We start from the raw sequence: 16,572 nt of genomic DNA, 5'->3' as shown, positions 1-16,572 counted from the left end.
GATAGCTCTGACTTCTTCTTGAATCAGGTCACACTGACACCTCTGTCACTCAGTGTGTGTAACTGCAGTGACTTCTGACTGCCACGATGTCACATGCATAGCCTCTATTCTAAAATGCTCATGCCATTAGAGAGAATGATTGCAGATAGAACTTTTAAGTTTCCTCTGTCATACTGTATCGATAGTACTTTTATTCTGGCTTTATATCAACGTAATGACTGCTCTTATTTATTTTTCTACAGTTGGTAGGGGACCTTGCTGCTCACTGGTCCTCTTGCTGAACATACTGGCACGATCTATAACTCCAAACAGTCTGCTGATCAAGAAACCCCTGACAAGACTCTAGAAAAAAAACGCTCCGCTCTCTGACACTCACTGCACCACAATCTGTCCTCTCGCCACTGGCTCCCCTTGATCTCAGTGTGATGTAGCTTACACTCACCATATGGACTAACCCGTTTTTATCACTATTGCTACTGCACTGTAGAAACCTGGATGTGTTCTGGGTGTTCACACACACTAGGAAGCAAACTGACTATTTTTTTTTATCCATATGTGTCGGCTTCCAGTTAAGTAGCAAGCTACATATCTTGCTTAACCCAGCAGTTGTGGCTCTAATTAGTTCTGATGTGAGTTAAAGTGATGCAGCCTGCTGGCAAAGTGGGTATAACATCAACAACTGGGATATAAAAGCAATTGGAGGCAACTTAAGTCACACAGAGGGATAGTTAATTTGTCAGTGGTGCATTTTGTGTCTTTGCGTTACTTTAAAAGGCCTTTATTAAAATCTGAGTGATGTGGAGCTATTTTAAATTACACCTGAGTATTAGTTGGGGCAGTTGGCCCTGCTTCTTGGCATTCGACTCACTTCAGGTGTCCAGGGATTATGGTCCGCAAACAACAAGGCTTAATCTCCAATGCTACAAGGATGAGAGGATCTAAAAAGTCTTATGCAACAGTGACAGTCTCTTCACTTTCAACGGATTAAAATCGATTCAACAAATTGGGATATTATTTTTAAACAGTAGAGGGCGCTATCTGCATTATACTCCGCTTGTTTAACATCATTAAGTCTGTTGCGCTGCTCTCTCATCACTCGCTGAGTGGAGGTGTTTTAAGTTTAACGCATGTTTCAGAATCAGCTTGGACTGATTCTGACCCGGTTGCGCTCCCGGCTGACACCTTACCGCATTTAAATGCTTATTTTTCTCAATAAGAACGAGAAAAATGGACACCAAAATATGATTATGTTCAGTTGTCCTGTTGCAGTAAATCAACATGTTGTAGTCTTCACTCTATGACCATGCGTCCACGGAGATTATTTACAAGCCTGCTCCTCACGTTGATATTCAGCGTGTTTAACATTTTGAACACCTCAATATGATCCGTAGCTGTTGAATACCGTCAGTAATATACATTGTGTCGTAAAGGAAAATTTGATTTAGGGGAAAAACGCATTTTGCATTATTTTTGACATTAAATTCTTTTACGTTTTTTTAATGATTAAACAATAATTGATTGTTAACATTTCCAAAGATTGATCACGGAAAATACTTGACATTTACATCTCTAATTCAAAGAGATTTACCTTATTTGTTTTAAGATTTAATACTTTTATTTGGGAATTGTTCACTTTGCATCAATTGTTCTGAAATTTTCCAACAAGGTTTTTATGTATAGTGATTTTAGTTTTTTTGCAAGTTGCGGAAAAAAAGTGTGCAGTGGTTTTATTTGAGTTACAACACATTAAAAATGAAAAAGGATTACTTTGTTTAGAAAGAAATATAAGAGAAAAAATATATATTGCAACTGTCCATACCTGAGAATTTAAATAAAATAATAGTTATTTAGATTTTGAGTTCAATCCTGTTTTCTTGAAAATTAGAATTAGAGAATCGTGAATGAATTGGGATTCAAATCGAATTGTGGGTTAAGAGTATCCTTACATCCCTAATACTGTATGTTTTTGTTAACATGGCAGACCATTGATTCAGGATAAGAGCAGTATCTTCATACTTTCAGTGCTTGTACTTTGCAAATGCTGCAGTGAGCACCTGGTCTGGTGACATTGTGTCCTTGGCTGAGCAATTCACACACTTAACCCAGAACATCACCCATTTTTAGACCTGAAACACAACTCAAATGAGTGACTTTCAATGATAGCCAAACAGATGGCCGCAAAAAGATTGGTTTCGACTACAAGGACAGAAAAAAAGGGACCGCTCATATCTAATAAAAAAAAAATGGTTAGCAGTTCTCATCGCCTCTCTGACGGACAACTGAGAACAATCCAATAGTGCATGGAAGGAATGTTCCCATGATGTGGTATTTGCACACATCTCCGTGTAGTCACAAGACTATAGCCTCTGTTTTTCAGCCAAACTATGTTCTTTAACACATGCTGGTCCCCATCTGCTGTAATTGCCAGCCTTTCCAGTATACATTTTGTAGGGATGAACAAATACAGAAATGTGTCTTTGCAAGCTCACCTGAATTCAAGTTCATTTCTGGTCCAGTGCATTTCTCTGCTGCTGACTCTGCAGCTTAAGGACACCACTGTTGTTGGTGAGGGACTGTTGCTCACTCACTCTACTGACATAATTTCTCTGTTGTTCCAGAATGTTAGAACATCTATCTTTCAGACAGAGTTGAGAAATCCCTGTGGGTAAAGGCAGGCATGACTATATAGTGCTTTCAAACATGTGTGCAACATTCAGTTTTCGAAACCTTACCTCGATGTAGAGTTATAGGCTTTTGAAACACTCAGGCGGGAATTCACTAAGAATGGATTGCAGCTGGTAATAGCACCAAGAATTGTGCATCATTTGCCCCCACTATCTGCTCCGCCTCAAGGTCTAATTCACAAAGCAAATTGCTGTAATGACATTCAAGCAAAAAAAAACTCCCACAATGTTCTGCTGCTCCGTGCAGTTTGCTCCACTTTTTCACCTAATTGTGACTGAGACGAGCTGCCACATCTCCACTCTGTGCTGGGAAGAACCGTGCTGTGTGCTGTCATCCTGCCAGTGCTAAATTTTATGCACATACATGATGATGTGCTGAATGGAGAGGAAACGTCCTTACTGTTTGAGGAGTTGATTCATGACATATGTGACGCAAATTTCACAGTTTGTATCCAGCATATTTTCTAAAGATTCAGATAAATAAATACTCCACATTGCATAATGACACTATTGACATTATTAAAATAATAGTCATTAAAAAGTATTGTTAAAAGACTTTGTTGTTTTGCCGCACAATCCTTGAGTGAATCAGGCCCTGAGAGTACTAATGAATTCCAACATGGTGGGAACTCACTCACCAATTCCCGGACAAGTATCTGGTGTCTTATTATAAGCAGCTGCAAGGCTTTACTTTGCTGAATGAGTCTATTTTTTAGACAGAGAGGGGATCTGTTGCAAATGTGTCCACTCTAAGTCCATTATGATCAACAAACAAGCGTAAATCTTAGTATACTAGTACAATCTTAGTACATGCTGCATCATATTATGTGATGGGACACTTTTTTTGGGCAGCAAATGAACTTCACTTTTTTCTTCATTTCATACACAATGACTTAGCATTAGTATTGTTATTACAATTGTTAAGTTTGCTTTTATAGATGATGGAAAGCCACAGACCAACAAGTCATTTAGTGGAATTAGGACTGGTACTGACGTCGCTGCAATTCCACGCCAAGGCCCAACTTTGTACACCTCGGACTTCCTGGTTACCACATAATTTTTTTTTCATGTCATGAAATTAACCAGAACATGTGGAGTGTACTATGTTGGGTCTTGGGGTGAACTTGCTATGATGTCAGTATCATCCTTGTCAGTACCATTCCACTTTTGCTTTGTTGCCTCACCATGAGAAATGGTAAACCAGTGATGCATTAAACTGTAACAGTTGTTTCCTGTTTCCTGTTGTAGCAGATGCTTCACAATGCTTTTGATCTAATACTTTATACTTTGCCAAATTATTTTACCCCAAACTCATGGCACTCCGTTAAGGGCCTGTGTCCACTTTTATATTTTTTTGTGTGGGCAGGGCTTATTGTTTGTACAAAACCAAAGCAGAAGAGCATTTTCATCATTCAGCGTACTTAGCACAGAAATTTAGGTCATGGGTTCTGCCAGTGTAAAAAAGTGTTTGAAGAGAGGGCCCTATTTCCTGTGATAGATGTGGGAACCTTACACTGACAGTTTCAAATGCAAGACAGAGAATTGGCGTGCCCTCTCGAAACTACTCGAAAAATAATTCTGTGCTGACCCAAAAAGGACGAGTTGAAAAAATGTCAGCACTCACAATACGTTTCTACAAGTTTCAGATGCATTCACAGGATCAATTGACTCTGAAGCCCACTTAAAACAAGCTAACTCAGCTGTTATTACTCACATTGGAGTCTGTCTTTAGAGCCATGCCATTAGCAACGGTATGCTGTCAAAGAATAACAGACCAGTGCTAAGGAGTATTGACCAATCAGAATTAAGTGTTCAACAGCCATTTCTCGCTTCAATGTTCTTTTCAATATTTCTTTCATATGACTTTATATGATGGCTTTATGTTTTTACATCATACATTTCATACATTATTACTGTAGAGTCTAAACAGACCCTCCAGTTATGCATGAGAGTAGAAGCTTCTTAGAAGCAGGGCTGGTTTGTTTCACTCTCAACTGGATCAGTTTGGGGAATGGGCAGATGGGAGATAGACCCACTTGTGCTGCCCAAAAGTCTGCCCCAGCTGCTTAGTGATATTACGGTCCATGTGTTTGATTAATAAGTCCTCAGGAACATGTCATACTTCGCTTCAACTAGGGAAGGGACTACTTAGACACCAAAGAAGCAGAAAGTATATGTGTTCATTCACATTTATAAGTGCAGAGAGTCTGAGTTAGCCCCTTGGGTGACTGCCGGTGCTTGCAAGTGTGGTTTAGTATTTACTCTGCTGGGTCAAATGGGGAATCTTCACTGTGACCCAAATAAGCTGTTCAGCTTAGGAGTTCTTAAAATGATTTATGATATTTATGTGTTGGCTTTATTGTTTCTGCTTTACTGCTTTAGCTGTGCATGATCTTCCCTTTTTATCCCAGTGCTGAGCTGCGGTAGGAGACCTGTGCTGTGAAATGGACTAGTTAGTCCACCCTGGACAGTTGAGAAGTACTGCAGGTTAACTTGTGACACTTGTTAATGTGGTGTTAATGCCAGCAAAATGCTGCTCATAAACATCTGGATATATATTGTTCTCTTTTTGAAAGCATAGCCTCATAAAAACAATATTTATTCTTAAGTTGTTTGTGAACGGTCAGGTTTAGGCATAAAGTCCACTGACCATTTTCAGGGGTTAGAGACTAAGGCCACTGACGGTTAGGTTTAGGCATAAAGTCCACTGACCAGTATCAGGGGTTAGAGACCAAGGCCACTGATGGTTAGGTTTAGGCATTAGGTCAAATACTTAGGGTCAGTGTGACAAAGGCATTGCTTGTATGACAGCATGTTACTCTAAAACCTGTTTGTATTATCTCAACTCCGTTGACAGGACACGAAAAAGGAAATCCAGGCTCCAAGTCCTCTACACTAACTGCTGGCCCTGACCACCTCTATTGCTTTCAAAAGCTATATCACTATCACATGATTGCAATTAGGTTCTGAGATTCCGTCTTCTGATCTCTCTGTATGCTCTGTCAATGAATTATATGCTGTTTATTTGACAATCATCAACTAATGATACTTTGCTCTTCTTTCATAGGTGAACCACGCAAGTTTGACCCAAACTTCAGAGGCCCTGTTCACAGCAGGTACTATTTATACTATACACCACTGCATTTTGCTTAATAGTCATTGCATTAGATACTGGAGCAGCACTTATTGCCTGCGTTACAAATATCTAAACAAATAAACAAAACTAAAACATCAATTCAACTGCCATGGTTCAAAATCCCAGAGACAGAATTCTTGATTCTGATTCCCAATCCCGATCCCAGCTGTCGGATTATATTCAGTTTGCCATTTTTTTCATTGATCAGGAAGCAGCGTTCAATACTACCAGTTCGATACAAAATTTAAAACAAGCAATGGAATTCACTAAAGCATCATAGGTAAGGCCACTCCACCAAAGCAGCAAGCTCTGGATTTTAAAAGGAGGACTAAATATCCTTAAGAGAGCGAAAAGGCCAAAAAGATTTCAGAGAAGGTGGTTGAATTAATCTCTTTTTGGACGACCAGACAAGGTTGGTGCATGTTTTTGACATCTTATGGATCCATACTATGTCTCAACGCCACATTTCAGACCCTGCCTTAGCAGAGATGTACATCAAAGTTCATGAAACATACAAGGTTTATTAATACACGATGTGACTGCTGTTAGTTTTACAATAGGGATTTGGAGCTCTGACATTTGTACCCATGCCATTGCTGAGCTTCACTGCACACTGGATTGATTTCTCCACTTTTGAGTTTAAGGTGATCCAGGTCAGTTGATATCGTAATTCAGTTCTTGAAAAAGAATGGCAATGAAAAAGGGGGAAAATTAAATAAGCGGGCCGAATTGATGTCCAATATTGTTCTAGCAATCGGTGTAGTCATTGTGAATCTTGCACAATCTCATGAAAGTTGGGTTCAACAGCAGCATTGCCTTGAGTTTAAGCATGCAGTATTTTGTGGCCTCATACAGCAGAGTATGTAAAACATTATGTGTGATTTTTACAACAATGCTAGTTGGGCTACGTTAAATGAAATAAGCTAATGACTTCACACAAAGAGAAAAGAAAAAAGGAATGCAGCTGTATTAAATAGGAGAATACAGGTGTCAAATAGGGATTCGGCATCAGCAGTTACTCAATGTAGAAAAATGAGATCAGGGTTGGTGGCAGCTGGTTGGGACATCCTCTAGAAACTTCATAAACTTTGAGTGAAAAGAGGGTCAGAGTTTTGGAAACTTAAATGAACTGACCCTTTTGCTACAATCATTATATCTCCCAACATGTGATCCTTACATGTGCATCGATTTTGCCGATTGTATAATCTTTTTGGCGCCTACCCCCATCTGGGTGCTGCTGGATTGATCATTTGTCACGCTGCGTTAATAAAGATCGAGGTTGAAATGCTGGCAGCTCTCTCCACTCCACTACACGGATCAATGGCCATAAGTCAAGCTGGTGGCCTGAGTTAGCCCAATGACACACACTATTAACCAGCCAGATACACCCAAAACAGATGTAGTCCACACATCACCGGGGCTGTGTCAGGGAGAAACTGAAATGTCTCCTGTTTTCTCTCCTGGCTGCGCTGTAGAACTTCTGCTGATGAACTGCAGTAAGCTATCAGCCTCATGACAACTACAATTTTGTACCAGGTGCAGGTTATTTATGCATGAAGTTATTAGGGCCCAAGCACTGAAAGTGGTGCTATATCCAAAGTCACATGTAAATGTAAATTTTATTAAACATTTTGGGAGAAGTCCCCCTTAACAAGGATTGAAAATGTGACCCCACCTTGAATAACACAGAGCCAGAATCTCTAGGTTGAGAGTTTTTTTAATGTTCATTTAAGTAGATCATATTATGAAAAAAGAGATCAGATTTTATGACAACCTGATTTCTTTAGCACAATAAGGAAGAGCAGAATCTTCGCAATAAAGCAAACCCCCTCCTAGCGTGTCACCGCAGGCTTTTTCTTGCCTATCTAGTCATTTTCTCAGCTAATGTAGGCTCTCATCTCTTTTATGTTCAGCGTTAGTTTGGCAGGCTGCTGTGAAGGCATGTTTCAGTCCTCCTGTGTCTCTTTATCCCACCCTCTCCAGCCCATTTCACTGCTACAGCTGGATGAAGGCTCCAAGGATACTTTGATGTTTCTGTGGCTCAGAGGCTTGTCTTAATGAGAACTGGGAGAGACCCAACTCTGTGGGACAAAATATCGATGCAGCAACTTGTCCTGATCCTGACTTGTGTGGAGCAGTTATCGATACACCGGCACAAAATATTGATGCTTTGCTTGAAAAAATACAGCGTTCTGAACAAATTCCCACAAGTACCATGCCTTTGATTCACTGCGTCACTACTTCACGACTCCCCGCAGAGTGAATTGGAAGATAATTGGCTGAAGATGAAGAAGACAGTGGAACAATGTCAGACAGTGGAGAACAGAAGTTAAAGAGAAGAAAGAAAACAAGCAGAGGATGCTCTCCCACTGAAGAGAGTTGCAAAGCTTTGTTACAATTACCATCCAATTCATTGACGAGTGGGTAACACATGCTTACTAGCGAGATGCACAAGACTTACACCGAAGCTCATATGGCAGGAGTTTTATTGAAGGCCAGAGGGAATGAGAGCTGACTAAAAAAAGACCAGGCAGCAGTTCATTGACATCACAGCGGGTATGACCATAGCTGTTACAGTCAGTCATACTCAAAACAAAACAAAACAAAAAAAAGGTGAAATACCGGTCCACACAAAAATTATGTTTAAACAGGTTTAGATACACAAGTTGCCCTTTTTTAAAAAAATAAATAAATGTGTATAACGTAACACTAATTTTACAGTTGTTATATCGTTCTACAATTTAATTTACAGACTAAAAATCTGTACATCTTTTCATCACAGTGAAGCCAAACCAAATAGCAAGGAATCCATCATTTTAAACTTTTCCTCTATCAGGGAAAAATTGTATTCTACAGTTTATCATGGGGTAATTATGAGGTATCATTTTATGTTTGTCTTATAATATATAGATTATCGCAGATTCCCACCCCAACACGAGACTTCCACCAGATCTGTGTCTGGTCTGTCTCCGATCCGCTGTGGTCCGGCTCTGTGTTCTCTCGTCCGTCAACACCATGGACTGTACAAATAATGGACGTAGTATCCGTGACGTCACCAGTCTGTTTATGAAGCGCTGTTTTGAAGCCAACCGTCTACTGGCATTGAGCCTCCTAGCCAACAGTTGCAGTGTTTTCGCCTGTCAATCAAGTCAGCTGTGCCCCTCATAATGGGAAAACTCCTAATCTTAGTATCTTTGAAATTGCTGCGTTATGAAAAAATCCAACCCCGTACAGTTTGTGCTGATGGAGAAATTAGCTATCCAGACTACACTTGTTTTTTTGTTCCAGGCTGTAAACATGTTTATTTCTCCTGTAAAGATCAGCTTTTTTGAATTTGTGTATGTGGTTTCCAGTACCTCAGGAGCCAGCCTCAAGTGGACACTAGAGAAACTGCAGTTTATAACACTTCCGCATTGGCTTAAATTCTCGCGGCCGGTGATTGCCGCTTGGTCAACACTCACCGGTTGCGTTTTCGGAACATAGCACAGAGCAGGGCCACTGGACAGCTTGATCAAGGATTCTCCTCCTCCTCTCCTCTCCTCAACCATGTTGTCTTTACCTTCCTCTGAAAACTTCTGACCTGTTGACTCCAAGCCTGGCTCCGCTCATCGTGACGGTTTGTTGTTGTAGTTAAGTGAAAAACGACCTGGTGATAACACTGTGATTAATTTTGAAAATTAACTAGATGTTTTGATTTTGTTTTGGTGCCTGACTTCCTGTCCCACTCAGTCTGCTCTGTGCAGATTGGTGCGTCGTGCTCCGGCATCCAGCAAAAATAGAAGTCTTGGGCCAGCCGGATCAGAGATGCAGCAAGAATGCAACGGAGCGGATCTAGTGGCAGTTAACACATTGACTAGAATAGAAACCTATCAGATCTGGTGCCATGGCTGATCGTAGACGGACCGGACACGGGTCTGGTGGAATTTGGCCATTAGTCTTCCTTTTTTTATGCAAGCTTGATGCCCAAATTAAGTGAGCTTATCCGTGGTTATTGAGGACGCACTCAATAGAACAGACCGAAGTCGACATTGTGTAGAGTTCATTCAACTTTCTCTAGCTTTGAAAAATATGAAAAATCGTGTACTTCTCATAACCTCTAAGCATTTTTCCACGCATGTATGTACTGGGGGGGAAAAATCAAGTACAACTCATCTGCTCTCTGCCATCACAGCATGTGTTGAAACTTTGCAAACAAAATTTTTATGGCAGTCAAAACTAGCTTCCTGTGTCTATGTTTGCATTGTTGACCCCAACAAAAAAAAACTTTGTCTGCGAATCTGGCTCTCAAAATGTCTCCCTCTAACAATGTCTGTTACAAAGCAGTGACAGGCTGGCATATTCACACAACAATGACACCCTTTGCTTTCCTGTGGCACTGCTGCCATCTGTGTCACCTTGGCTCCCACAGATTATCAACCCTGCAAGTAAAACACTGACACCAAAGTTTCTTATTGCACCAACAGAGCTTGTAGTGCTGTGGATTTTTTTGTTTTTGTTTACGTCCTTTAAATCAAAATTGCCTTACAGTACAGTCAAATCAAGGTAGTGCAAGGTCCCAGTGAAAGTATGTGTAACAGACATCTAAAGAGATCTGAGGGTTGGGATCGAGACCAAGTTGGGGTCTGATAAGATTTGCAGTTTGACTTAAGGTGTGATGTTTCTTGCAGTTGATGTGGCCTGCTTTCCTGAGATAAGAGAAGGAAGCTGAATTGTTTTTCACCCTCCTCACTTTGTCAGCCTCCCTTCAACACTCATCCTCGCATGCCTCAAAGGTGACTTTGTGTTAGCACTGTGGTGCTGCGTCTGCACTTTGTCTTAATAATGCAGTCGTGTCTATATGAGGCAGAGGGAAACCAGATGGGTCTACAGTAACAGTCACTTTAAGGTGGAGGAGGCGCGAGGTCGGCTCCAGACTCCCACCCCTCACATTTCTCACTCTGTAATCACCTGTGATGTGTGGCTGAGAGATCGCCAACTTATCTACATGCTAAAGGATGGAGAGGGATACAAAGGCAAGGAATGCAAGCATCACCATGGCAACCCAGACAGCTCTTCCCTTTGTTCTTTTTTGAATTGAATGAAATGGTTCTCCTTTGGTTTCTCTTGTTAATAATATGCACAATGTCGGCAGCTGTTCTGCTTTTTGTGCGGCAGGTTGTCTTTATACTCCTCATAATCACTCTCCCTGTAAAACTGTGGCTGTCTCTCCACGAGGCTCACTTTGACTACCTTTCTTTCTACAAAACATAAAAGACTATTTTCCACAAGGCAACCTTATTCCTGTGATGTCATGCTCTGTGTGGCAACCTCAAATGTTGCCACCAAGTCATACTGCTGTGTTCAAGAATTGATGAGCAACAACAAAGACGATTGATGGGAAAAATTCAGGAGAGACATTAGGTGCGTCCCAATTCAGGGGCTGCATCCTTCATAGGAAGCATCAAAGCAGCCTGAGGATCCTTCAAATGTGACTCACAAATGTATCCTGCTTTTTCCTCAACTATTCACCAGCCATGTGTGTCTTACACGGACAAAAATATTGTGATTATTTGCACGCTAGTTCAAAAAAGAAGGTGGGCTCTCAAATGGCTACAGTCAAATATCACTGTAGTTTCAACTCAGTGGAAGAGAAAACATACAAACGTTAAAAAATGTCATCTTCAATTTTGAAATAGTTTGATTTTTAAAGAATCTATTTGTAAATTATGGTGGAAAATAAGTATTTGGTCAATAACAAAAGTTCAACTCAATACTTTGTAACATAACCTTTGTTGGCAATGACAGAGGTCAAACGTTTCCTGTAAGTCTTCACCAGGTTTGCACACGCTGTAGCTGGTATTTTGGCCCATTCCTCCATGCAGATCTCCTCTAGAGCAGTGATGTTTTGGGGCTGTCGCTGGGCGACACGGACTTTCAACTCCCTCCACAAATTTTCTATGGGGTTGAGGTCTGGAGACTGGCTAGGCCACTCCAGGACCTTGAAATGCTTTTTACGGAGCTACTCCTTCGTTGACTGAGCGGTGTGTTTGGGATCATTGTCATGCTGGAAGACCCAGCCACGTTCTATCTTCAATGCTCTCACTGATGGAAGGAGGTTTTGGCTTAAAATCTCACGATACATGGCCCCGTTCATTCATCCCTTAACACGGATCAGTTGTCCTGTCCCCTTTGCAGAAAAAAAGCCCCAAAGCATGAGGTTTCCACCCCCATGCTTCGCAGTAGGTATGGTGTTCTTGGGATGCAACTCAGCATTCTTCTTCCTCCAAACACGACAAGTTGAGTTTTTACCAAAAAGTTCTATTTTGATTTCATCTGACCACATGATATTCTCCCAATCCTCTTCTGGATCATCCATATGCTCTCTGGCAAACTTCAGACGGGCCTGGACATGTACTGGCTTAAGCAGGGGGACACGCCTGGCGCTGCAGGATTTGAGTCCCTCTCGGCGTAGTGTGTTACTGATGGTGAGTCCCTCTCGGCGTAGTGTGTTACTGATGGTGAGTCCCTCTCGGCGTAGTGTGTTACTGATGGTGAGTCCCTCTCGGCGTAGTGTGTTACTGATGGTAGCCTTTGTTACTTTGGTCCCAGCTCTCTGCAGGTCATTCATCAGGTCCCTCCGTGTAGTTCTGGGATTTTTGCTCACCGTTCTCATGATCATTTTGACCCCACGGGATCAGATCTTGCGTGGGGCCCCAGATCGAGGGAGATTATCAATGGCCTTGTATGTTTTCTATTTTCTTACAATTGCTCCCACAGTTGATTTATTCACACCAACCTGCTTGCCTATTGTAGATTCACTCTTCCCAGCCTGGTGCAGGTCCACAATTTTCTTCCTGGTGTCCTTCGACAGCTCTTTGGTCTTGGCCATGGTTGAGTTTGGAGTCTGACTGTTGGAGGCTGTGGACAGGTGTCTTTTATACAGATAACCAGTTTAAACAGTTGCCATTAATACAGGTAACGAGTGGAGGACAGAAGAGCTTCTTAAAGAAGAAGTTACAGGTCTGTGAGAGCCAGAAATCGTGCTCATTTGTGGGTGACCAAATACTTATTTTCCACCATAATTTACAAATAAATTCTTTAAAAATCCTACAATGTGATTTCCTGGATTTTTTTTCTCATTTTGTCTCTCATAGTTGAAGTGTACCTCTGATGAAAATTACAGACCTTTCTCATCTTTCTAAGTGGGAGAACTTGCAAAATCAGTGGCTGACTAAATACTTTTTTGCCCCACTGTATATATCAGTTTCATTGATTCAGGCACAATTAAACAGTAAAGTCAGATTCTTCTTAATGTTTACACAAGAAAATTGACTATTTGGTTAACTGACTACTGCAGTAGCATCATTATTATTATGTTGTTGTTCATTTTTACTTCACTGTAGCTAGCCAAAAACGCAATGTTTGCAATACATTACACGGGAGCCGTTGCTAGAGGTCTCACCTTAAACACCATGGCTTAAATCGGCAAACAAGTTGCTTTGTCCTTTTGTAAAAATGCATTTGGAGATACTGGCAAATTCCTCAGCCCATTCCTTTCATTGTTTGGAAGAAAGTGTCGGTACTCTGGCAATTTTGTGCCATTTTCAAACAGGCTCCACTAGACACTGTTCTAGCTTCTCACCCTGAGCATGACATCCCAGGAAAATAGCCACAGTATATGAATGGTCTGTTGTACCACTATAAAAGTCCCTGGGTGTTATTTCATGTGAGAAACAACTGCTCCTTTAGTCTTTGTCATCAGGCATCATAGTAGTAGTATTGTGGGGATGCTTACCTAGAGGCCCAAAGCATGTGGTCAATGGGTCAGTTATCATCAGCTCCAAATGGGCTCCCCGGGTTATGAGTAGAGCTATAACATTTTAAATGTTCCCAGCTATCCTGAGTGTTAATGCATTTCAGATAAGAGCGGTGATAATGGAGTCATCTTATTCTGCAATGAGAAGGAGTTTTAGCAGCCCCGCTGGGACAGAAAAGATTCCCAATCCTCTATAATGCTAAGTTCAGCAAACCAATCTATCTGGGGCAGCATGCTAGCACAGATTGCAAACTTTACAGCTGTTATTAATGCAGGGCCATAAAAAGAAGCCCTTACAAACAGCCTTGGATAATTTGTAATTCAAGCTTAAATAAATAACACAGCTGACCCTAATTCTAAGAGGCTACACCAAGCACACAGTTTAAATAGTAATGTTTACTTGTTTGCGGATTCATTTAACTGCATTAGTGTCTATTAAAGCTGTTTTCTGTTTAGTACGGGTTGATCCTCAGCTGATCTCCTCTTTGTGCAGCACTGTGATCCTCTCATTTAAAGGTCTGCTGGTTGAATGTTTTTTTTATAGAGCTAAGAGCAACTCACATATGTGAGGCCTATGCCTTTATGGAACCCATGTTAACACCCTGCACACAGATAGAGGACGATCCAGTCTTCAAAGGACTACACAGAAGAAATGTTCTCACATCTTTCAGCTTGGGCTCCGTTTGACATTGGCCTTGCTCCTGCGGATGAAAGAAGAGAGGGGCTCTGAAAGCTGGAAGAAATGAGGATCAAGTCAATTTGTGTCTGGTGTAGTGTAAGGAAAAGGCTACGTGTGTCCCTTGTGTGCTGCACAGCAGATTGAGATTGGCTTTAGGAAAATCTGGGCTCACAGCACTCATAGTCTGAATAGTTTTGAAGGAGGGCTAAGAAAGGGGGCTGGACTGACAGCTACATTTAGAGTGGGAAGGAGGGGTGGAAAGCTTGTTATGGGAGATAGACAGTGAGACAGAACAGAGATACTCAGAGAGAGGGAGAGAGGGGCGGGGGGGGGATGTGAGATGCTTCTTTAAAGTAGCAGACTGGGCCTACTGTGGAGAGAGAGAGAGAGAGAGAGAGAGAGAGAGAGAGAGAGAGAGAGAGAGAGAGAGAGAGAGAGAGAGAGAGAGAGAGAGAGAGAGAGAGAGAGAGAGAGAGAGAGAGAGAGAGAGAGAGAGAGAGAGAATCTTCACATAGCTGCCTCTGTGCCTGTGGGACAGTTAACTCAGGGGGGGTTCAGGCTCTCATTAGAAAGTCAGTAGAGCTCTACTACAGTTTCTGTGAGAAAACCCCAACACATTGGACACCTTGTCATGCCTGGCAGAAAGCCCTGCACCCAAAAATAGAGCTCACACTTACTTTTAATTCAGCAACTTTGCCGTTATAACCATCCACCAAATTGTTTAACACAATGCACACGTTTTTTTCTCCTTGTGAAGAGGAGGATAATGCCCCATCGCCTCCTGGGGACATATTAAAACATGTATTTGCTCATGAAACTGATATGGAAAAAAAGGCTTACAGCATCCAACTATCCTGTAATAACCCTACTTCTTTCCTCTTGTAATCTTTTTCTCTTCCTGTCACACATCTCCCATTTGTTCCCAGGAGCTGCACCGATGTGGTTTGCTGTGTTATCTTCATCATTGTCATCCTTGGCTACATCGCTCTGGGTACCGTGGGTGAGTTTGACACATTGCTGCTGATTACATCACACAAAGCTACATAATGAAACACAACTGCACACACAAACACGCACACACACGCAAGATTGTCATATTTTCCGGTGCTGCTCTGGTTTGGAAGAGTTTAATTCGAACACTTAATTCTGATCCGCAGTGAGAAGTTTCTGCCTGCAAGTTATTACGTGACAAAGAAAAAGGGAGACTTTAATGAACCACAAAGGGGACAAGCTCATCTTCACAGGCTGCCTGACATTTGAGGAGACACAAGTTTTTTTTGTTGGTTATTTTAATTATTCATAATTTCATGGTGGGTTATTCAACAAATTGACTGATTGTTAAAAGTGCGGGGGAGCTGAGTAATGCTGCTCCCCCAGAGAATAGGCTATTCTTTGAATAAACGGCCTCACAACAACATGCTTGTGTTGCTCACTGTGATCTACTCAAGATCCTCTTGATCTTGACTTCATCTTCATATGAGGCTGTTAAGATCCCCGATTGCAGGTTTTGACTTGCTGATCAGTGAAACCCTCTTGCTGTTGTTTCAACCAAATTACCCTCAAACTAGGGATGTCAATTTTAAGTGTTCTCCATGATCGTTCTTTGGAAATGTTAACGATCAATTATCGATTCATCATTTCAAAGACATTAAGATATTTTCGATGTCAAAAACAATGCTAAATGTGTTTTTTCCCCAAAATCAATATTCCCTTAGCGACACAATGTATCTAACTGACGGTATTGAAGAGCTTCGGATCAAATTGAGGCATACAAAATGTTAAACATGCTGAATATCAACGTGTGGAGCAGGCTCATAATCTCTGCGACCGCATAGTCATATTAAGTGAAGGTTCAGACTAAAACATGTGAATTTACTGCAAAAAGAGAATTGAACAGAAACATATTACAGACTCACAGTGTCCATTTTTCTGTCTACTTGTTCTAATTGAGAAATAATGAGCACTTGTACATGGTCAGGTGTCAGTCAGGAGCGCAACCGGGTTGTAATCAGTCTGGCAGGAAAGAAAAAAGCGCTCATGAAGACCTGGAGCACAGCCGCAGCTGCCAGCTGAGCGTCTCCGCTGTGCACATCACCTTTAGGCACCTGATTCACATCAAAACATGCTTTAAACATAAAATCATCCCCGATAGCTGAATGAAATATAAGATCATGTGATAGAAAATCAGAAACAAAAAAAACGTGTTAGAGGACGTTCTAAACCATCAATTAATTGATACAGCATACAGTTAATTCCTCAGAGACGTCAACGTCCCGCA

General features: G+C 41.3%; 1 protein-coding gene across 1 annotated transcript in view; it reads left to right on the top strand.

The window, feature by feature from the left end:
- slc44a5b (solute carrier family 44 member 5b) overlaps window positions 1-16,572 on the top strand; it is a 51,058-nt gene that overhangs the window by 17,030 nt on the left and 17,456 nt on the right. The window contains exons 2-3 of the mRNA XM_034704949.1: window positions 5,752-5,800; window positions 15,221-15,294. Coding sequence (XP_034560840.1) covers window positions 5,752-5,800; window positions 15,221-15,294 — 123 coding nt within the window. The remainder of the gene's footprint in view (window positions 1-5,751; window positions 5,801-15,220; window positions 15,295-16,572) is intronic.

This window comes from Notolabrus celidotus, chromosome 2 (assembly GCF_009762535.1).
Source record: "Notolabrus celidotus isolate fNotCel1 chromosome 2, fNotCel1.pri, whole genome shotgun sequence".
NCBI classification, from domain to species: Eukaryota; Metazoa; Chordata; class Actinopteri; order Labriformes; family Labridae; genus Notolabrus; species Notolabrus celidotus.
The sequence above is the reverse complement of the archived record's forward strand: the minus strand, read 5'-3'. Positions and strand labels throughout refer to the sequence as shown.